The 24,481-nt window shown below is 37.1% G+C and overlaps 1 protein-coding gene and 2 non-coding genes across 20 annotated transcripts in view; 1 reads left to right on the plus strand and 2 right to left on the minus strand.

Moving 5' to 3' along the window:
• Positions 1–24,481, minus strand: part of SRSF11 (serine and arginine rich splicing factor 11) — a 47,121-nt gene that overhangs the window by 7,908 nt on the left and 14,732 nt on the right. For 4 of the 18 annotated variants that reach the window (XM_037739831.1, XM_037739824.1, XM_037739815.1 and 1 more), the window contains exons 1-8: positions 22,734–23,184; positions 15,859–15,992; positions 12,462–12,578; positions 12,059–12,168; positions 9,759–9,851; positions 9,001–9,050; positions 7,587–7,714; positions 4,621–4,702 (exon numbers count right to left, since the gene is read on the minus strand). In XM_037739831.1, coding sequence (XP_037595759.1) covers positions 4,621–4,702; positions 7,587–7,714; positions 9,001–9,020 — 230 coding nt within the window. In that variant the 5' untranslated portion in view covers positions 9,021–9,050; positions 9,759–9,851; positions 12,059–12,168; ... (1 more) ...; positions 15,859–15,992; positions 22,734–23,184. Of the gene's footprint in view, positions 1–4,620; positions 4,703–7,586; positions 7,715–9,000; positions 9,051–9,758; positions 9,852–12,058; positions 12,169–12,461; positions 15,993–22,733; positions 23,212–24,481 lie in introns of those variants that run through there. The other 14 variants (XM_017532023.2, XM_037739774.1, XM_037739763.1 and 11 more) reach the window with 8 other exon arrangements.
• LOC119471928 lies at positions 3,916–4,022 on the minus strand. Its single transcript, XR_005201025.1, has one exon. It is a non-coding gene; the product is annotated as a U6 spliceosomal RNA (small nuclear RNA).
• LOC119471936 lies at positions 6,368–6,501 on the plus strand. Its single transcript, XR_005201034.1, has one exon. It is a non-coding gene; the product is annotated as a small nucleolar RNA SNORA31 (small nucleolar RNA).

Consider the following 24,481-nt stretch of genomic DNA (forward strand, 5'->3'; position numbering starts at 1 on the left):
GTTACTGGGTTTCACCATGTTGCCCAGGCTGGTCTTGCACTCCTGGGCTCAAGCCATCAGTCCACCTTGGGATCCCAGAGTTGAGATTATAGGCATGACCAACACACCCAGCCCATTCTATTTTAAAAATTAAAAATAAGTTGCAATCTTTTGGTGCCTTATTGTAGACACACACAAGTTACCCTTGAATAACATGAGCTTTAATGGCATGGGTCCACTTACACAGTTTTTTTTTTTTTTTTTTGCGCCACCAACCAAACGTGGAGTAAAAACAGTATTCAAAGGATGAGGCACCCATATATAGTAAGGGCTGCCTTTTCCTATATATGGATTCCACAGGACTTGAGTATGAATGGATTCTGGTATAGGTGGATCTGTAACTAAACCCTGCATATTCTGAGGGACTGTACATTAAATATTGATGCCCTTATTTCCTCTTACTGATGTGCTAATATAGCTTGTTTCCATAACTCTCTAAAACAACTGCCTCAAAACCCATCAGTAGTGCCTCAATAAACTATGTGAGTTATTAACTCATTTAACTTCAATCATCTTTTATTTCCAGCCACATTTGAAGCTATTTACTAAAGAATCCCTTGCAACAACATCTCCACATCCTAAGATATTTTTATGTACTTAACTACCCTTCTATAGGCTCCACAGACATGAGAAGTCTTTTCATCACTGTACTCTTGAGCAATTACCACACTGCCTGACTTAAAAAAAATGCACCAGTAATATACTTGGAATGAAATATAGGCATTTAAAATATGAGTATCGTAACCTTAAGAGAGTAAACGGTTATTTTTCAAGGGGAACGTACTATAGAGTCACTTTTCTACACTTACTAGTTCATATGAGCTTTCAACAGCTAACAAGAGAGATTAGTGTAACATATATTGGCAGATCACAAGGTCAGGAGATCGAGACCATCCTGGCTAACATGGTGAAACCCCATCTTCATTAAAAATACAGAAAATAGCTAGGTGTGGTGGCATGTGCTTATAGTCCCAGCTAGTCAGGAGGCTAAGGCCAGAGAATTGCTTGAACCTGGGAAACGGAGGTTGTACTGAGCCGAGATTGCACCATTGCACTCTAGCCTTGGCAACAAAGCAAGACTCCGTCTCAAAAACAAACAAAAAAACCCAAAAAGCTTGTAAAAGTCAAGGTCATTTAACATGCTAAGATGTGATGCTGAAGATATTACAACTAGGCTGGGCTCAGTGGCTCATGTCTGTCATCCCAGCACTTTGGGAGGCTGAGATGGGCAGAAGAGCTCAGCTTAGGAGTTTGAGACCAGCCTGGGCAACATGGAAAAACGCCATCTCTACCAAAAGAAAAAAGAAAAAGAAAAAGAAAAAGGAGAAATTAGCCAGGTGTAGCAGTACATGCCTGTAGTCCCCGCTACTCAGGAGGCTGAGGTGGGAGGATGGCTTGAGCAGGCTGTAGTAAGCTGAGATCACACCACTGCACTCCAGCAGCATGGGCAACAGAGCAAGACCCTGTTGGGGGGCAGGGACAGAAGCAACCACAACCCACAACAATTATCTCTGTTATGATATATTACAAGTACCTGGATTCAGAGAAATACTTCACTTCTACTTTTCACTAGTCATAGTAAAGTCATCCATATTAAAATGAGAGTCCTAGTAAGACTTAATACATAAAGAAAAACATACAGGCTCTCTTTTTTAAGAGTTCAGTAAAAGGAAACACATATAAACTGTAGTAATCATATGATGCAGAGGTTAAACTAAACTATAAGAGCACTGTTGTGGAAGATTAATACTGCAAGCAGTACCAACACTTAAGAGTAAACTTTGAATTGTGTCTTGAAGAAAGAAAAAGAAGCTCCTCAAGGTGGAAATGGAAGACATGGGAAAGCACCAGGCAGAAAGGATTTTGAGCAAAAACATGGACACACAAAGAAAATGGTATGCTGAGGCAATTAGTTTTCTAACTTTCGAAGTGGCAAATGACACATGTAGATAAACCAGACCAAATAGTAAAGATTGCACCACTGTACTCCAGCCTGGGCAACAAGAGTAAAACTCCATCTCAAAAAAACAACCCTCTTCCCCCCACCCCCCAAAAAAGAGTCGAGTGGTGGAGGGGTATGTAAAGTGAGGTTCAAACTAGCTGAAGTAACTGACCACAACTGGAATAACCTAGTTCTGAATGTCAACCCTAAAAGGTTCTGACTAGAACTAGAATACAATTAGGCCAATTAGGATTGAGTTGGAAAATTAAGAAAAATGAAGAATGGCTGAAATAGTTGGTGATGATTAACCTAGAGTAATGGCTTTCATACTGTCATCTGCACAACTGTGGATGCTATAAGACCCTTTTATGGGGTCCATAAGGTCAAAATTATTTTCAAAATAATAACAAAATATTATCGCCTTTTCCACTGGGTTGACGTTTGCACCAACGTCGCAAAAGCCATTGTGGTTTTGTAAAAGTACTGGCAACTTTTCAACACAAATCAAGGTAGAGGCTATGGAACTGCCCTAGAGTCACTACCTTCTTCAATGGCATTTCTGTATGCACTTGCAATAAAAGAAAAAAATAATTTCACTTTATAAGAATGTCTTTGATGAGGCAGTAAAAGTTAATTTTATTAAACCTGGTCCCCTAAGTACTACTGAAAGAACAGCAGTATTAAATCTAGCCTCTTGAATAATATTCTGTGTGATGAAATGGAAAGTATGCATAAATCAATTCTGATGCTTATGAAGTATAAAGGCTACATTAAGGAAGACACCTGTGTGAGTTATGAGCTGAACTAATTGCCTTTTCATTATCACCTTTGAGAACCTACAATCTACGATTATCGAGACTTGGGTATTTGGCAGACAATTTTTTGAAAAATGAATGAAGCCTACTATATAAAGAAAATGAATTTGTTGCCGATAAAAATCTGAGAAAATTAAATTTTGGAAAATGACTCCACTGTTGTGAACTTGCCAGTTTTCTAGTACTTTCATTTTACTGATGAGATCTAAGGTGAGATTACTAGATATAATTTTTTTATACTGTATAACAAATGTAAGTCAGTATCTGGAAACTTGAATAATGCAATCAATCATTTTTCAAATCACCAATGCTTGCTTTCACAAAATCACACCGGGGGATAAAAGCTCCATTCAATATCCATGATCAACAGATTTTAATGTAACAGAATATATAAAGTACATCAATCTGGTTTCACATTCTATACTACAACTACCTTTACAGAAACAATCACTTGTCAAATTTGGCATCACATCAAAGAATAGTGATCACAATTATCTCAAAATCTATAAAATTACCTTTCCCTTTTCTAACTACATTACTTGAAGCCAGATTTTCTAAATATACTAACCAAAACAGATTTGAGTAAGTTGAACGCAGAATCTTCGCGTCTTCAATTAAGCTAAACTTTAAAGAGTTCTGCAAAGTAAAACAAAGCCACTCTCCTCACCAGATTTTTTTCTGAGAAAGTTTTGTTTCAAAACTATGTTACCAAAATTGGGTTTACTATTATTTCAACAGTTTTAATTTTTTATATGGTCAACATTGACAGATATGTCTCACATAAACAAAAGTTCTTGGGATTCTCACACATGACATTTTTTTTTTTTTTTTGGGATGGAGTTTCGCTCTTGTTACCCAGGCTGGAGTGCAATGGCGTGATCTCGGTTCACAGCAACCTCCGCCTCCTGGGTTCAGGCAATTCTCCTGCCTCAGCCTCCAGAGTAGCTGGGATTACAGGCACACGCCACCATGCCCAGCTAATGTTTTGTATTTTTAGTAGAGACGGGGTTTCACCGTGTTGACCAGGATTGTCTCGATCTCTTGACCTCGTGATCCACCCGCCTCGGCCTCCCAAAGTGCTGGGATTACAGGCTTGAGCCACCGCGCCTGGCAACATTTCTTAATATGAAACACTTCGTAAATGTGCATGTCACTCTTGCACAGTGGCTATACTAAACTGCTCTGTATCATTACCATTTTAGGACATGTGCAGCTGAATTGAGCGCAATTTTTTTTTATAAGCGAACAGAGGTTCCAAGATCAGTGAGTCTGAGAGCCACTGACATAGAAAGAACCCTACATATTATAGTGATATCGTATGAAAATAAGAACTGATTCAGTCTTACCCTAGGCAAACAGAAGAATGACATTGTCAACTGCTTTTCAGTAATACAAAGAACAATCTCAAAAAGAACAGCAAGTTGTCATTTGCAAATACTCATGCATTAGATGGATAATCTGTGGGTTACACAGATAATCTTCCAATTTAAAAGTCCCAAGAGTCTAGTGAAAAAGTCACATGTAGAACTTAAGCCAAAAGTTTCAATTCTAGTGTTTTTTCCATAGTATTAACTCATTTTGTTGCTCTAGTCCCAATGCTTTCCTACCACCTCTGAATTTTTTTGGGTTTTAAAGTATAAATTATTTATTTTGTCTGTACCTTTCTCACGCTATCCATGTATGAACACCTAGTCACACACTCTAACAACAGAGGTTACAAAAACACTTTAACCAGAGGCCAAGAGATTAACAGCAAATTTAAAAAGATGTGACATATATATATTACCTTTGTCTAAGGTATAACTGACTAAAGAGCAATCTAACCTGTGTCTAGAAGATGAGGGAGTCCTCCTCCTCCTAGAACGTGATCTTGATCTTGAATGTCTTCTTTTTTCTTCTTTCTTATCTATATTTGAAACAAAAGGAACTTGCACTTAGAAATCATTTAAATAGGGGACAGATGCAGTGGGTCATGCCTGTAATTATAGTACTTTGGGAGGCTGAAGTGGGAGGAGCACCTGAATCCAGGAGTTCAAGACCAGCCTGAGCAATATAGTGAGACCCCCATCTCTACAAAAAATACAAAAATTAGCTGAGCATGGTGGTATGCCTGTGGTCCCAGCCAATAGGGGAGGCTGAGCTGGGAGAATTGCTTGAGCCTGGGAAATGGAGGGTGCAGTGAGCCGTGATTATACCACTGCACTCCAGCCTAAGCTGGACCCTCAAAAAAAAAAAAATCATCAAATAGGAAAATAATTCCCATTCAGAAGTTATAATAATAATTGTTCACCTTAGTCTTCAGCTTTTACATATAACCCCTGAATGCTGCAAGTAACCATTTTATGATCATGATTTTGAAGCTTCCTGAAATACTACAAATTATAAATCATCTAGGCGTTTGATAGATCCAAATTAGACTTCTAGTTCTCAGCTAGCTAAAGGTTCCCTATTTTACTTGCCAGACCTAGAAGGCTGTGTTTTCTATAAAGCAATCTATTAAGAGGGCTAATTTCTCATTCTTTGGTTCTGATTTATTTTTGACAGGGTTTTAAATGAGGGTCCCCTTTCCTTTTCTTGGTTCTTCACAAACTCAATATTTGGCCCCCAAATCCAGGAGTCATGATTGACTCACTGATTTTAGTTCACTCCTGTGACAGCATCAGATTTTTAGTAACCTAGCTCACTTCCTATTATCTGCTCATCACTCGTCTTCCCTACCAATTTTCAACTGTGTAAGCATAGAAAGGAGATCTAGAACTCAACAGCTTTAATCCCCAGAATTTAAAAAACATGTAAGAAATTCCTTAACTGGGGACATAAGAGAAATAAAGCCATTGTATTCTACATTTATTGATTATCATCAAAGTGAGAATGCGTTCCTTTGACATTTAAGTCATTTCATTAATACAGTTCAATTTATTCCAACAGTCATTATCAGTAATAAATTCATAAAAATCTTGGTAAAAACATCAATTCATAAAGAAATTACATTTAGTCATTTTAGTCATGTATTTTCAATAAAAACAGCAGTTAGAACATGGTGTGTCCTAACTTTCAAGTTACATAGATCCAACTGTGTTACCTAAAAGCTCCTAATGCTCGCCATGTGACTGTGGCCAATTACTTGACATTTTATTGGTTAAATAACGTAATATATATAAAGCATTTGGTATCAGTTTATCCACTATTACACTTCAAATTATTTTCCTAATACTAGGCATATTAAAAAACATTCCCATTAAATGAATTAAGACATTTATTTATAAGAAAGAAAATTCAAGGCCACAGATTTAAATATATATGGGCAGATAACACATCTGTTCATTTAGTCTCAAAAAGACAATCTGCAAAGAATAGGGCAACTGATTTTCTTTGAAAAATAAATAAATAAATAAATAACATTAAACAAAAGCATTTTCACTAGGTTCTCTTGATCAATGAAAAAATTTAAAATGAGGCTATCCCAACTTAAACATAAATAATAACAAAAACAAAATATTGCTGGTGGGCAGAGGGGTAAAAGTATTCTTTATATTGTTTATGAAAAGACAGTGTCAGAATGAATATGAAAATGTATCTATGTGACAGACCTGGAGCAACTACTATCTGCTGCTGAGGTTTCCACTACAGATGTAAGAAAAACATGTCCTTGTGCTTTCCGTCTGTCTAATTGTGGCAGCTGAGATTGAATAGAGGAATACAGGGTAAAAACGGGAAGAGAATACTTGAGACAGCTTGGTTACCAGGCTTGGAGTGCAGTGGTACAAGTGGCTCACTGCATCTGCGTCCTGGGCTCAAGCCATCTTCCCACCTCAGCCTCACTAGTTGTTGGGACTACTGGCATACACCCCTATGCCCACCTAATTTTTGTAGAGACCTGGTCTCGCTTATTTGTCCACGCTGGTCTCAACTCCTGAGCTCAAGATCTGCCCACCTCGGCCTCCTAAAGTGCAAGCCCAGCCTGGGAAGAGAAACAGTCCCTACCACCCTTACCTCATTGATTACATTTGTTAAAGGTTAGAGGCAAGCCAGTGACTCTGGTCTGCTTGAACATGTGAATCTCGTGATTGAGCAATCTGGAGTTTGTCCTAGTGTCCAAAATCTGAGCCAGACACATCGTGTGAATATCCCCCAAACCCCCGTGATTTGAAATACATACTGGGAACTTCAAAAAAACAAAATATTATATCAAGTATTAGATAATCCTGACATTTTGGACTAGATTGCTGTAGAAGGCGGTCCTGTTTGTTGAAGGGTATCCAGCATCATGTTGGTCCTTTGCCCTCTAGATGCAGTTGGTACTCCCGTGACCACCGGAATTATCTCCAAATATGTCTGGGTGGCATTCCACTATACGGTCTTTTATCAGAATTTGGAAGATGATATTTTTTTTCAGGCAGAGTCTCTTTCTGTTGCCCCTGCTAGAGTGTTGTGGCATGATCTCAGCTAACTGCAAAACCTCTGCCTCCCAGGTTCAAGCGATTTTTCTGCCTCAGCCTCCAGAGTGGCTGGGGTCACAAGAACCTGCCACCATACCTGGATAATTTTTGTATTTTTAGTGGAGACGGGGTTTCACCATGTTGGCCTCGCTGGTCTTGAATTCCTGATCCACCTGCCTCAGCCTCCCAAAGTGCTGGATTACAGGCATGAGCCACTGTGCCTGGCACAGAATTTAAAACATTTTAAATGACTTAGGGTGTCACTCAACACATTTCCACACTATGTCATAACCATTTTTGCCAAGAATCACATAGTTTAATATTCAACAAAATTGCATAAACCTTGTTTACCTGGTTCTATAGCAGCAGAAATTAGGGACTGTGCTTCTCGTACTCTTTTCATAGCTTCCTCTATTTCTTTACTAGAGGTATCCGATTTCAAACTTGGAGAAACCAGACCAGCAGCTACATGATTCAACCTGAAACAGAATCAAGAATTCGGATCTGAAATATTTTAAAATGCACACCAGCATTTCAAATAAATAAATGTATAACATCATTTTAGTAAAATATTTCTTCAAAAAAAGGAGGGGAGGATTCCATGATAACTGTGGTAAACAATACACAGTATAGCACTGTTTTGAATATTTATAAATATTTCGGGTTTAATGACTACGAGTCATGTAGAATTAGAAAAATATCTATTTTGCTGAACACCCATTAACTTTCCATAAACAGACTTTTTAGAAATGCTAGTACAGAAAATATGCTGATGCTAAAAACTTAATGAAACTTTTTTTCACATAATCTAAAATTTTTCTATGACATAGTAACTTTGTGGGGGAAGAACATTACCTTTTGCTTGGTAGGTGGGGAGGAACTGAGGCAGAGGCCAATGGCCCACCAAAATTACACATGAAATCTTGAGTGGAAAGGCTAAAGATGCCCCTTACAGGTTTACACATGTAAGAAAAAAATTATAGACACTAAATTTAGTATAGTAGTTATTTGCGGGCAGAATGGGAAATGTAATAAATGGGTATATAGGAAGTTTCAGCTGTATTGGTATTATTTTATTTTATAAGCTGGGTGGTGGGTACATGCTTGGTTTTTATTTTTAGATAATTTCTAAGAAAAAAGGCCACTAACTTCTGAATTCAAATGATTCTGTCCTTCATGCTTTCTCACTTATTGATAGTGATTTTCACCAAGTTAAGGGGAAAAGGTATAAAGTTCAAATTTATTATGCCAAGAAATTACCAATGAAAAAAACTGAATTTCCAACATTATCAAGTAGGAAACAATTTCTGTGACAGCATGAAGAGCACTTATCAAAAGCAACCTAAAAGAAAATGTTGGCTATTAATTATATAATATGTAATACTGGCTCTAGGATAGTGATTCCCTCAGCTTTGCCTCTAACTACTATTATCCTCAGGGCTCAGCCTCCGATCTTCAAACAAAGTTATCCCCTTATTAGTTCTTTTGCTATCTTCCGGTATAAGCCATTTACAATTACTATTCAAGACTCAAATGACATTAACACAAAGTATTTTATAGAGGAGCTTACTTCTGTATTTCTTTCTTTGTTTCAAGAAAACAATATGCATTGCTTGAGAATACAATTGTCTTTTGAGAAAAGGTAACTTGATAACTTTCGTGTAAGCTATCAAAACAAACAAAAAAACCAAAAAAACAAAAAAACTCCCTTTCTCTAGACATTCAGATACCATATCCTCAATGGAAACAAAGAAAAAACCCTTACTTGGGATCAACAGTACTCATAAGCTTCAGCAACTGATCTGCGGCAAGAGACTGCAAAAAATAAAACGTAAGAACAATGAGAATAATAAAACAATAAATGATTGTTATTTTCTCAGTTATGTTGAAATGTCCTGGGACAAACTGTCAAACCTACAAGTATGCTGTAGGCACAAAGCTGACCAACAGAAATCCATGCAAGCTACATGCCATGAAGCATTAAATTTTTTAGTAGTCAAAAAAAGAAGAAAAAGAAGAAACAGGTGACATTAATGGCCACAGTACTGGATAGAGCAGCTTTAGGAAGTTATCTAAAGACTACGAGGCTAAACAGTCCAGATATTATAGAATGATTATGTCTCCTTTAAGACTTTTTGACATAAAATAACATGTAAAATGCAAAACAGCTTAGCCAATATAATACAAAGATCTACAAAGAACTTCAGAAAAAAAGATTAGCCAAATTATAATAAAAAAAATTCCCATGACAGAAAAATCATAAACCATATTCTTGTCTTTTCATGAGTATTTACTCTGACTCTATGACATACTAAAAATGTACTGGCTTCCTGTGAACCTATTTTCTATATGAACTATATAAAAGAAGTCCATTAATGGATAAGGAGTTAGTTTTTCAGTGACTGTTTAAAGCTCTAACAAGTTTAAGAAAAAATTATTACTGTAACATAGCCATTAGCTCCTGCTCTTGAAAAGCAAACCAACAGTTAATGAAACAAAAAAGTTGAAGGTAGTAAGTTATACCTGAGAGTTCAAGTTTGCTCCAGGAAGCCCAAGTGCAGCAAGGGCAGGATCAAGAGTAGGAGCCCCCAAAGCAGCCAGTGGAACAGCGCCAATCTGTGAAATTTCAAATTTTATTTAAAACTTCTTTTCAGTTCCTCATATCAGAGGTTAAGTTTTCAGGCTACATGGTCTCTGCTGCAGCTACTCAGTTGTATACAAATCCATACAACTACTGCCATTTTAGCTTGAAAGCAGCCAGACAATACGTAAACAAATGGCTGTGGTCCAATAACAATAGATTAACAGAAACAGGGGTCTTGTTCTATATGACACCCATGTTCCATTTATTACAGCACAGTTCCCCCCTAAATCCTAAATTAAGAAAAAAAGACAAAATATTTCAACATATTCTTGTACTAAGTATTTTTTGCCTCTCAGGATTCAAATCTACTATTCTTTGCCTGCTGCTTTGTGATACTGGAGGCAGGACCTTTATAAAGCATTTCTCCTTTGACAGCTGCCATGATGTAAGACTTATTTGGAAAGAGCACTGGAAAGACACTGACTAAGGAAGGGGCTCTTCCTGGCTCCTGTGTTGCCCTTCTGATTATTCCTGCAGCACGATGTCAAACACCCAGTAGCCTTCACCTCTCAGGGAGTTCTAGTACCAATTCCTTATGCAGCTCCCCAGGACACCCAAGAGAACTTCTTTACTAGTTGCCCTTCCAAAAACAAATCTAAATTTCAGCAGATGGAGAAAGGAGTACCCTGAATTAAATAGGTTTGTGTTCCTTCTCCTTTAGCCTTAGAGGTAGAGGTAGTTTCTTATCCTTGTGATTCTGTATTCATTAGAGTTCCCCTAGTAATCTCCTATCACTAATAAGTAATTCCTTAAATGTTTCCTGTTCAAATTACTGCAGGGTTCTGCCACCTGCTTGACACAATCCTGATTAACCTATAATTTACCAGACACAAACCATGAAAGTGAGCCTGCTTCAAAACCATCTGTAGCTTTTGAAACAGCCTCACTTTCTTCCCACTGTGTGCTACAAGTTCCTCGTTTCAATTTATTTAGTAAATATAAAGTATCAAACTTTCTATAATTTAGCTGTTTATTCAGTACAGGAAAAATGCTAATATTATCAAAACTTACTGTCCAATACAGCTATTGCATAGCTTTATGCATTTAAGGAGTTTAGAAAATTATCCAGATTTGGGCCAGTTGTGGTGGCTTACGTCTGTAATCCCAGCACTTTGGGAGGCCAAGGTGGGCGCATCACCTGAGGTCAGGAGTTCCAAGACCAGCCTGGTCACCATGGTGAAACCCTGTCTCTACTAAAAATACAAAAATTAGCTAGGCGCAGTGGCATGTGCTTGTAAATCCCAGCTACTCGGGAGGCTGAGGCAGGAGAATTGCTTGAAGCTAGAAGGAAGGGATTGTGGTAAGCTGAGCTGAAATTGCGCCATTGCACTCCAGCCTAAGTGACAGAGCGAGACTGTCTCCAAACAAAAAAACAAACAACCCAGATCCTCATTTTATAGGTTAAAAAAGCCAGGGAGTTAAGAGATAAAAGTCATACCCAAAAAGCTTAAGAACGCCTATTCTTTTATTCTATAGTTCACTTCACAGCTAAGAGTCAACTATTTACACAGGCAAAATGATATATTAGAAAGAATGCTTTTATAAATTTCCAGTTGATGCTCATCATTCACTATCTTTGAAACTCCTGACTAGTTACAATCTCAGTAGTTAGAATGCACAGCATTTAAAGTACCTTTTAGTTCTAAAACAAGCTTTATACAGCACTGTCAGTGTTAGAAACACTATTGCAACCAATTTTCTTTCACATTCCCATATCAAACATCTCCATCAAGAATTGCCCTTGTTTTCAAGCCACCTACTTAATTCAAAATCCCCCAAATAGCTGGAAAAGATCAAGGGGAAGAAAAAAAAAAATGAAGAGCTCACTTGTGAAATTTGAACCTCAGTTTTCTTTCCTGTTCCAAATGAACATATTTTTAACAGTGTGTTCAGAGAGGTGTTCATGCCTCATGAGACTGTTCTATAACTATTTACAGGTTATTCTGAGAGTCAATGGTAAAAGTGATGTATTTTATGATTTTTTAGACTTTTCTTAAAACTCAAAATTCTAAGAGATCCTCCATACTAGTTATGATTTTGATAGCACTATGTAATGCTGCACATATGTGATAATGGTATCTGAACTAGAATCTCATGAGTACTTACAAAGCTCAAATATGTGTAAATCCATAATTCAGTTTTTTTTCTCCACCCTTTAAGAACTCAATAGAACTAGTACCTGGGTAAGTGGGTTAGGAGTAGGCAGAAGTCCACCACCGGGCAGAAGACCTGCCACTGCATTAGCTGGTGCCAACAGAGACAAAGCCTTAGCCTCATCAGGAATAACTCCTGCAGAGAAACATCCTTGCATTAGAACACATTCTTTTGTAAGACAGAAAACACACAAAAACACCCAGAAAATGTCTCCCTGATACACCACCTGAGTTTGTTGAAAGTACTTATGTTCGCTAAAATATAAAGCTCGATTTCTATGATTATTTATCATTAATTTTATGTCAGAATGAAACTTCAATGTGTGAAAATTTGTTTCCTTTTTCTCTACAAATGGTTAAGTTTCTAGAGTAAAAAAAAATAGCACAATACACACTACTTTTTTGTTAACACTGCCAAGATTTCATCACCTGTACTCGATTTTTAAGTCATGAACCAAACGTAAGCAAGCACAGTCGGTTCTCCAGGGGTGTGCTCTCAACTTTCAAAAGCTGTTTTATGAACAACGACTCGTGTCGGCTGCTTCACTATAAAGCACACAGAAAAATCAAGATACACAAGACAAAAAAAGTTTGATTTAGGGGTTAATAATATGGTACAGTTACTATGATTTTCTTTTACACCTACCATACAAATTTGTAAAAATTAAGAGAAGAAAGTATGTAAAGGAAATATTCTGTTGGAATCAAGCGTAGGGCTTTTGCTGACTCATGAAAATGATTATGTTTCTGAAGGTCTCTGAATACACACAGGATGTGTGCATGAGAGTGAGAGAGAGAGAAAGATACGTAAAACAACATGGCACATTCCTTACCTGTACAGTAAAATGCTTTATGTTTCGCCATGTGCCATGCTAACCATACCAAAAAATGCTGCTATATAGTGCCAGTTGAAAAGCTAACGTAGCCAAACTCCTTAAGCCAAAAATGACATGTATATCTGTTTTTAAATCCTAATCTGTGTATTCAGATAAAATCTAAGGGTCCCTAGACAAATATTTATGTAGACAATTTAAATTCTATCCAACAGCAAAAGCCCTATACAGATGGATTAATCTGTTAATGTGCCCAAGCCCCCAAAATGAGAGTTCAATAATACAATTAAACTACATATTTGCAAATACCAGTAGTATTTCTGTAATACATATTAAGAAACTGCATCTCATCATAAAACATACAATATGTACAGGGCACTTAAGAGAAACTGGATAAGCTGCAGAAGAAAACTGTTGGGTGGTATTTTCAGCAGGGCCTGGTATATAGTTCAGGCTGAACCAGGGAAAAGAACTGTAAAACACAACAACAAAAAAGAAAAACCACTGTTAAATAAAGGTAATGGTTCCTTCCACCTATACTGAGAAGTGCCGATAATATAAACAAATGTATACTACACAGCACTGTTATCTTGCTTGTGTCAGAGCTGTCATCAATTTAGATACCAAGAGTTATGGAGGGGAAGGGGGAGAAGATCATTTAGATATAGGGCAGTAATGCATCAATATTAACAAACCTACAAAGACTATGGGATAATTTTGCATGCAAAATTATGTCTCAAGAGGATATATTCAGTATCAACATCTTACTCAAATTAGTGCATTTGCAACATTTCTGGCAAACTAAAATCCTCTTGAATTTATTGTGAGACACCTGATAGAAGATCTGCATCCATTAAAAAAAAAAAGTCATGCATCTGATCCTCTGATTAAAAAAAGACTATTTAAAAATAAAACTACAATTTAAAAATAGCAATGAGGCCCCTCACCAGTTAATTTTCATGCGTCAAGAGTATTTTTTTTACTGCTGCTTTGATAGAACCATGAAATACTGCATGAATGTGTAGAAATGAAAGAAAAAGAAACAGACAAAAGAAACAAACATTAACCAAGGAACCTAAATAATCCCCAAACCCATTACTATTAAGAGTTCCTTCCATATTAAGCTTAGTTTTACCAAGTAAGACTATTCCTTACCATAGACTGTGTCTACTGTTCTAAAACACTGACCAAGAGCTAACACCGAAGTGTAATAGCTAAATCTGGAGGGAATGGTATTTACTGGAGGTAACATTAATACAGCATATCATACCAGAATTCACCAACAATAGATTTCTGAATGAAATATTCCCCAAATTCTATACACTGTATATTCCTAAATACTTCACTTTCAAAAATAGGTCTAGAAAAATTACTATGGCCTGAAAATATTTATGAAAGCATTTATATGATATACTGTATTATGTTCAGGGATTGGGAACTAGAATACTTAGCTGATAAAAATTTAAATTTACAGGCTAACCAAAATGTTTTACATATTACTCACATGATTTGACCCTTGTTCCAAGACCTATCATCTATTTTATTCATCCTGAATTTGAATTCTGTAAATTTTCTGTTGATGGTAAGTCTTATCCTACAACAGGCACACTGACATAAAAGAAATTGCTTAACCAAAACACACTAACTCAAAAATTTATCTATCTATATATTATAAAACCTTAAAACTGGGCTCATACATTTTAATATCATGGAGACAGAGGTACTATTATATAACATGCCTTAATCCATTTATAAGTTAATTTCTTTAGAAAACCAGAGGCAATTTCTTTAAGTGTTAAGGACTACACATTTCACAACTTTTACAAGGTATGGTGTAAATATTCACATTTGTATTCACAGATTTCAGATAGCATCTAAAACCAACAATATTAAGATTCCACTTCCACTGACCAGTTTATTCAGGAAAGGGGAAAGCATTTAAATCCTGGTCAGCATATTAAATTATTAACTTAAAATCCAGCAATTTTATCATATTTCAGTGATTCGAGTAAAATTTATAGTTACCAAAAAGCAAATCAAGTAGCAGTACATTGGGAACAAACTAATTATAAAATATGCCTTAGAAAATTTTACAAAATGGTATTAAAATGTCTTGTCACAGTGGCTTTTTAGATCCAAAAAACCTGCTCATTTTTTCTGTCAAATTACTTTAACAGCCTAAAATGTAAAAAGAGAGAAAATGTAGTTAACAAATGGTTACACCAGGAAAACACTTGGGGCACTTGAGTGCTTGCTGGTCTTTAGTTAATGTCTACAATCCCCTGTAGCTGCAGAGGACCCACTGTTTTTCAGGCATCTGGAAGGGTTTTGCATTTGCCTTCTCCACTACAAAAATCACACACACAAATAACAGAGAGAAGAATTTATTATTTAGAGATATTCTAGAAATATAGCAAGAATGAACAAGAAAATCTGGCATAAAATAAAACACCCAGTGCCCATTTGGCACCTAAGCTACAGGAAATCTTGAACTTTCTTGAAAACCAAAATCACTGCAACCCTTGGTATACTGAAATTCAACGTGGGTTTTTTCTTTCCTCCAGATTATCAATGTGAGGAAGCTTTAAGAAAATAAAATCAATCTACTCACTTATTTAAAACAGAAATAACATCATGCATTTATATTTGAAGGCTCTGTATGCATACATGGAATGAATCATTTACCTTTAGGACTTTTTCATAAAACTCAACATTAAATTAACTAAGTAGATATATCTCAGGGAGTTACAATAACGGACATTGTTTTAAACAACTTAAAAATATTTTAAAAGAAAACAAAGGTAAATACTTTATAAAAACAGACCTAATTTCTAAAAAAAGATCTGCAAGCAAAAATTATGGACTGCAGTATAACAAGGGTTTAAAAATATTAATAGCTTAGATTTTAACATGCTACTATGGCTCACTCTACATCTACTGAGGTGGATGGTCATCTTAAGATGTCCACAAAGGTAGTTAAACAAAGCACAAACCTTCTGCATATGGTACGACTATCAAAGCTCTGTCAACGAATACAGTGTTTGTCAGATGCTGTGCCACAACTGCTGAGTCCGGATCATGGAACTTAACAAAGCAGACACGAGATGAGACTGGCAAAGGTGAATCACTAAAAAAATAAACAACATAAAAGAAGAGAAAAAAAAAGAATATCAGTTAAAACAAATGCTAATTCACAAACCAACACATTTCAAAAGTAAAACAAGACAGATAAAACCTAATTGTACACAAATGTAGTAAAAAATAAAGTTCAAAAGAAAACATTCTCAATAACATACTGTTCACTGAAATAATGCAGTGAATTGCAGTTGAGATAAAAACCTGTTAACTACAACTTACATTTACAGTGTATCATGTTAAAAAGTTTGATACTAAAGTCTCAGAGATTGAGGGGGCCACAAAATTGTCAACATTTTTTTTTCATAATACCAGTATCAGCTATTTTTAGATACAGTTAACAGTAGTCCGGGCTTAGAAACTTCCCTATGGCTGATTTTTCAGAGTAAGAAAGATGAACAATTTCTACTTCAAGGACAAAGGAATATCATGAGAAAGCACATGTATTCAATAATCAATCAGTTTTCTTGAACTGCATAATAAACAGTCCCATGCCCTACACTCATTTACCCATGGCATGTAAAAACTCTTATGCACTGTAAATAATAAAGAATTTCTGGCTTGGAGCATTTTTCAGAGAGAAGAAAAAATTTAGGCACACATGAGAATAGTACTTTGCTCCACTAGTACTACCTTGCAAAGTTTCAACAAGCAAAAGGGTCAGTTTCCTCAGCAAATTACTTCCTTAGGTAAAAGAAAGACAAGTGTTAAAGTTTGTTTTGGCAGTGTAGGTAAGATAGACAACACAGGAAGCAGGGTTTTTCCATCTGTTAAGCTAGAGGGTAGTTCAAATTTCTGCCATGAAACTGCAAGAATGCAGGAATGACTCAAGCCCATATCAAAAGTTATTTGGAAAGCTAGTGCCCTAAGGCAGAAATAAACACACCATCCCTAGTTAATACACTCTAATGTATATTAGAGTCATGGTGTGGGGGTTGAGGGTAATCCATACTCTTCACTCCACAGCAATTAAATTAAGATCTCTGATGAAGTCTGAGCTCTTCCTCCTTTAAATCTAACAATTCTATGCACCTAGGATACAGAATTACTTTACTGTAACATCAATCTAACGCTTACAGCATAGGACTCATTAATGAAAAGAAAAATCCTGTAATATATTTTAATACTATCTGAATGGGGCTTCAAAGTTTCTAATAAATGAGACACACAGGTGTACATAAAACTCAAACCTATTAGAACTTTTGATATGTTTCCCTACAAGGATCGCCCAGGCTAAGCACAGACCCTAACCCAGGTTGGAAGCAAAATTAACAAGATATCCACAAGCAATATAAGCTACCTTGTTATAGAGGCTCACTGTTCAATGTTTTTTTAAAGAATACAGTGGTTTTAAGATGTGAAACACTATTGGTATAAAATTTAACAATGTTGCACCCTGAGAAGTAAAAAGCCAGCCTCCCACTCTGGCTTCCCCAATGGATCGGGCTGCAGGTGTGCATCACTGTCAAGTACTCTGGCAGGTTTAGTAAGCTACGGCACTTCACATTTCTTTGCTGACATCCATGGTGTTAACCACTAAATTACAAAGCTCTTTTAATGCTATCATCTTATATTCTTAACACCCAACACAATGCCTTGAGAAAACAGCAGGCACTTAACACTTCTTAAAAACTGAACTCTACCAATTCTTTAACACTTTTTATTATTATAGTAAAAGAAATGACTCCCAAACATGATTATTTTTAATGAATAGTTCTTTTTCTTTTTTTTTTTTTTTGAGACAGAGTTTCGCTCGTTACCCAGGCTGGAGTGCAATGGGACGCGATCTCGGCTCACCGCAACCTCCACCTCCTGGGTTCAAGCAATTCTCCTGCCTCAGCCTCCTATCTGGGACTACAAGCGTGTACCACCATGCCCAGCTAATTTTTTTGTATTTTTAGTAGAGACGGGGCTTCACCATGTTGACCAGTATGGTCCTGACCTCTTGATCCACCCGCCTTGGCCTCCCAAAGTGCTGGGATTACAGGCATGAGCCACGTGCCCGGCCATGAATAGTGCTTTAGGAAAAAAAGTACTGCCCCCGTGCTCAAATTGTATCCTTCATACTTGGCAACCTTAAGGTGACTCATATTTTTTTCCCTACCCATTAACGTCATACAAATGCTCCAATTGTTTTGACCATATCAAAACCTGTTAAGTGATGGTAGGGTACAGATTAAATATGAATTTTAATACTGTGAATAAGATAGTAACTCAGAAGCGAAAATATAATTAATCTCTCTCCACTTCAGATGGCCTCCTTTATTAGATAAGTGCAGAACAACTTACTCTTTTTGTTGGTATTTGGGCCCACAACTGCATTACATTCTTACACTTCTTTCTTGTTTAAAATTTTTTTTTTTTTTTTTGAGATAGAGTTTCACTCTTGCTGCCCAAGCCGGAGTGCAATGGCACAATCTCGGCTCACCACAATCTCTGCCTCCCAGATTGAGGTGATTCTCCTGCCTCAGCCTCCTGGGTAGCTGGGATTACAAGCATGTGCCACCATATCCAGCTAATTTTTGTATTTTTAGTAGACACTGGGTTTTACCACATTAGTCAGACTGGTCTTGAACTCCTGACCTGACATGATCCACCTGCCTCGGCCTCCCAATAACAGTTATCTTAAAAAGACAGTATGTTAATACGATAGAAGACTAATGCCCAAAATTAATTTTCATGCCCTAAAATTTCGTGGCAGTATTACTTCCAAATATGACATGTATTTTACTCTGTATCTCTAAGAATTAATATAAAGTAGGGAGAAATGGGGAGCAAGATAGGGTAAAGTGAGTCCTGCATGCTACTTTTGCCCTCCACCTAAAAGTGGTGGCATAGGTTTTAACAGTTCTTACATGTCATTTGAGGGCTGTTTCAGAATCCTCTGGATCATACACAGAAAAGTGAGATTTCTGTTGTTCACCTATAGTGTGTAGAGAGAACCCTTTTTACATGAAGGCCCAGATTCTTCCAAGGTATTTATGCCTACTAATACATAAGAACTCCAGGTTTAGGCCACTGGTATCAGCCTTTCAACTTCCACTCAAAAGTGGAGAATTTTGAGCTCATAAAAATTACCTCGGAAAGGGAGGTGTTTATACGACAAGGACATTAACCATGAAAACTTGACTGCTGACCTCACGTGCCTTCTCTCACTATGTAAAGAAACATACAGTAAAATGCTGCATCTATTAAAACCATTTTTTTCTTTAAAGCTGTATTGAACTCTTTCCCTTACCTAATATACAAATTTATACTTATATGAGCATTAGAGTATCCATTTTGGTCACTGAAAAGTTACTAATGAACTTCAGTTTATCTCTGTATTACAGCAGCCTTAAATTACTCTATAACTGTGACATGCTTCACTGGGATCATCACCTGATAAGCACTTCACTGGGCAATTCCACTAAAACCAAATGTGAAGATCTTACAAATTGCATGGCTAAATCAACAAACTCCTGATTGAGTCACAACATTGGGTTCAAGTTCTAGTTCTGACACTGGCAGTATGGCTTGGACATATAAAAAAAAAAAAAAGCAATGTAAATTTCAGTTCATGAACTTTTAAAACACGGTCACAAACATTTTTCTTCTAGGTTTGTAAGAATTAAGATAAATTTAGAAAGCAACCAACTTACAATAGACATTTAAGCAATGCTGCATTTCCAATATGTTTTTCAGGAACAACCAGAATCAAAATAACAGCTTAACCAAGAGTATATGAAGGGTACTCTGACAGATGCTTTCAAACAGCTGCAGGGCTGTCAGGCTGTAGAGAGGATTAGATTATTACCTATTGTAAAGATAGTATTTCTGTTTCTCAGTGAAATTACACGCCAGAAATTCTGGTTTAAAAGAATAGATGGATTTAACAATGACAATGCAGGAAACCTTCTTGAGCAGGTTGTCATGTCTGTCATAACCCAAGAAATGATTCCCCAAAGTAGGCATTCAGAACTGAAATTAAGAGTTTCTGTAGGTGTGGGTGAGATTCAGTCACATATGCATTTTAAAGTATCTCATATTCTACAGGAGAGAAGTTGTTAAATTTAACCTGTCAACTGGTGACAGGTGCTACACAAAAAAAGTAGTGTTAAGTAGAATAAAGAAGCTGCAGGAGTGCTTTATTTTATATAGGGTGGTCTGGGAAGGTTTCTCTGATTAAGGTGACATTGGGAAAATAAAAGTAGTTAAGCATGTCACAGATACGTCTGGGGAAAAAGAGTTACAGGTGCATATGACTGCCTTCTTGAAGGAAATCATATACAGTTTTCCCTCATTATCCATAGTTCCAGGACTCCCTGCAGATAACAAAATCTACAGATGCTCAAGTCCCTTATATAAAATGACGTAGGTAGGGGGAAGAGGTGGAGGAAAAATAAAAATAAAATGATGGCATATTACCTGCGCACATCCTCTTGTATACTTTAAATTATCTCTTGATTACTTATAATACCTAATACAATGTAAATACTACGTAAATAGTTGCTATACAGTACTGTTTAGGTAATGACAAGAAAAAAAACCGTACATGTTCAGTACAGACGCACTCTCTTTGTATTTTCAATTCACAGTTGGTTGAATCCATGGATGTGGAACCCAGAGATGAAGAAGGCCAACAGTGTAGATAATAGTTACAATTAGGTGACCTCTTCACAACAGACAGAATTTTATGTAATCTGAACCACTCAATGTTATAAGAGTAAATATTTTTGGAATGATGAACCCTTGTGGACCACTAGTAATCCACAGCACATTTTCTCTGGCAAGTTATTGTTGAAAACTCTACTAAGTTGATAGAAATTACCTAGAAGTTGTATGCCATTTCTACAGGTCAGATTAATTTATTGACATGTAAAGAAACAAAATGCAACATCAAGTGAATAAAAGTAGCCATTTACATTACTGATCAAATGTAGAATGCCACCAATAACATTTACCTTATTGTAAACTCTGTACATTTTCAAAGAAAAAATGATCTTGTATGTGGGGAGATAAATGAAGTAGTCAGAGTAAAAACGTGTCAATTTATCTCTCTTTCTCTCAGTACAGGGAAAAGAGTCCTTTTGATGCAGAGTAACCCAGATCACATAGTTGAGAGAGAAATTCTCAAGCACACATTAGCTGTTCTGGTTATGATGGAACTACTCATTTGATTATCAAAAAAAAGCCAGACTCTACTCCATCACAACTTCCTCTAAGATACTGGTCATGCATTAAGTAAAAGACGAACCAGTATAATGCCTACATCTCTGTTATCTTTTTATAAGTGCATCATAAAACTGTCTTCAGAGAATAAACAGCATTTAAAAGTCAGCAACTATAACAAAATTCTTAACTTTTGGGATTGGAAAGAATTGTCACAAATTGGGTATCTCAAATATTCCACTAATAAAATGATTACAATCATCCACTGTATCACTATTTTCTGCTTTTTTACTGTTTATTAATTTTATGAGCTTAAAACAGTCGTGAGAAAATTCAATAGCACCTATTTCTATACGTTCATATTATGAAAGCTATTTGTCCTTCATTACCAAAGCAAGACAAGTATCTGCAAAATAAATGGAATAAAAAAAGTTTGCTCCCAGAACACGTCACGCAAAATAAATCAATCCTCTCTCCACATGTTCATTTCCCTAAAAATTAGCAACATACCAATTTGAAAACACCAATAATCCTGCAAAAGCATTTTAAGTGTAAAGTGATGAAATATACTAATATTTAACAAATATCTCATTATGATAAACTTTTATCAATTATTTTATTGAGCAGAAAATTAAAACTTTATTACATGTACCGTAACAGCAGATTCTTACAGGATTCCAATTTCCTGTTAAGTATGTAAGTGACATCATAAAATTCTCAATTACGGTGTCTACTGACAATAACATTTGAATTGTCACTTTTCCACTAGTAAGCCTTCCACAAAGCACAAGACTATTATTATTCCCAGTGTTTAATAGTATACCTTATCTTACTTCATGGCTTCTTTTAACTATTTTTTTCTTTACAATTAATCCACTTAGTATTCTTTCGATAGAAATAGCTTTCAAAATAAAAGTGACACAAAAGGATAAAAACTCATACACACTAATTCAAATTTCAACATTTATAAAAATCCTTCTCAACAACTGTGAAATATCACAAATCTGCTTATTATTCAAACAAAGGAAAATCTCTGGTTTCAGCTATAACCTATTTTATGACATTGTAAAAATTAAGTAATCAGGTTCAGTAAATTGTCTGTAGAAGAGAATATGATCTTTGAATTACATTGCTGGGTCAGAACCACAATACTAAGCAATAAGCGAACTACCTACAAAGTGCAACACCAAATTAACACAAGCATGAATAATTGTTACCTTTCTTGAAGAACGCGAAAAAATACTCGATATTTAAAAAAAAGGGATTTAACCTATATACGAAGTACAGAGTGAAGTTAGTTTTGTGTTAGGTCCCCAAAGCCAAACGACCACGTTAGCACACTTTAAGGCGAAAAAAAATTCCCGAGAATAAGAGCCAGTGTTTCCTAATCCCAAAAAGCCCCGGCTCTGTCTTGCTGCAATTTTTTGTAGGCCTAGAACACAACAACTGTCTTAATTAAACCACCAGCCGCTCAAGCAGCCTGGCCCGTGGAAGCATCGACAGGGCCCTAAGGGAATGGTGTGTGGTTTAGGCCTAGGCTAAGGCGGCGTTAGCACAAACAGTGATGGTGGACGATACTCACTCCGGCGGGAAGAGGCGCAGTTCGTCGATCTTGCCTAGGAAACCGAAGAGAGTCCGCATCTGTTCAGAGCTAGCGCTCGGGGAGACATTAGTCACCTGGATTACCTCGGTGCCGCCGCCTCCGCCGCCACCACCTCCGCCACCGGGCCCGCCGCTAGGGCCCGGACCCACAGTGCTAGGGACGACGGTAGTGTTGCTCATGGCGCTGCTCGGGTTCTCGCTCCTGCTTTAACACATCAAACACACAACAAACAGTGAGAAGAAGGGGGAAGAGGAACCAGTTTGCGGGAGAGGAGGGTGTCCGATGCTACAGCCTCTGCTATTACTGCTGCCGCTGTCGCCGCCGCCGCCGTTTCTACCCCCCCGCCGCACGCCGCGGGGGAGGGGAAGAGAGCGCGCGAGTTCCAGACCACGAGAAAACAAACGGCCGCCCCACCTCGCCTCCAACCACGGCACTAGCGGGCCCGAGCTCCCACAATGCCTTGCGGCGCGGGGGGCGTCAGCGTCGGCTCCACCCCGCGCAGGGGCGCGTCAGCGTCGGCTCCACCCCGCGCAGGCCCAGCAGCCCTCGCCCGCAGCTCGAGAAATGCGAAGCACCGCGGTCTGGAGAAAGGCGTTATCCATCTTCGTCCCTCTTGTTTTTGTTTTCTTCTTCGGAAGAGAGAAGAAAAGTATACACTTTTTTTTTTTAAAGCAAGCATTCATCCCCCCCTGAAAAAAGTCACTGTAGCAACTATTCTTATTAAATACTACTCAAACATACTGATAATCATCTACAGATCTGTCCAGTTACTAACAATATTTACACCCAAGCTAAGATGCCACCCCACCACCAGCAGTATAAAGTGTCCTGGAATCTTCAATGTCCATGAATTTTGGTAACATTAAATCTGTAACCAATTTGTTTTGTCACTCAAACTTTCAGAAAAGATATTTTAACGTTACACTTACTAGCACTTTGAAAATTTATTCACAATAGATGATCTTTTTTTTTTTTGAGACAGTCGTCCTGTTGCTCAGGCTGGAAGTGGAGTGGCAACATCATCTTGGCTTACTGCAACCTCTGCCACCTGTGTTCAAGCGATTCTCCTGCCTCAGCCTCGTGAGTAGCTGGGATTAGAGACTCCTGCCATCACGCCCAGCTAAGTTTTGCATTTTTAGTAGAGACGAGGTTTCACCATGTTGGCCAGGCTGATCTCAAACTCCTGACCTCAGGTGATCCACCGCCTTGGTCTCCCAAAGTGCTAGGATTACAGGCACTTGAGCCACTGCGCCCAATCAATTTCACAATAGCCGACTTTTTGGAAGCACAGTTTACAGTACTCAAATATATTCAAGTACATATTTCTCAAGAAAATATATTCAAGTATGTATTTCTAAAGAAAATATATTCAAGTTTATATTTCTAAAGCAAATATATTCAAGTATATATGTATTTTTTCAAGTATATATTTCTAAAGAAAATCTATACTGCAATTTCTCAAGAAAGACTTGTTTTACATACGTATTCTTGCTTAAAATAATTTTGAAGCTTTTGAGTATTAAAAAAATGCTTGCCTTAGTTTTCAACCTCATCTGAACTATTCTCTCAACTGCATTCAGTGTAGTCCGGTGACTTGTAGTTCTCCAAAGATGGCAAAACCCATAATATCTCTGTGCCTAAAGAGAAGTTATTAATGACGTCCCTCATTTTATCTGTCGTCTTCTGTAGAGCATGCCTTTCCTCACTGCTATGACTTCTGCAAGCTG

The sequence above is a fragment of the Cebus imitator genome, unplaced genomic scaffold (genome assembly GCF_001604975.1).
Source record: "Cebus imitator isolate Cc_AM_T3 unplaced genomic scaffold, Cebus_imitator-1.0 Scaffold3, whole genome shotgun sequence".
NCBI lineage: Eukaryota > Metazoa > Chordata > Mammalia > Primates > Cebidae > Cebus > Cebus imitator.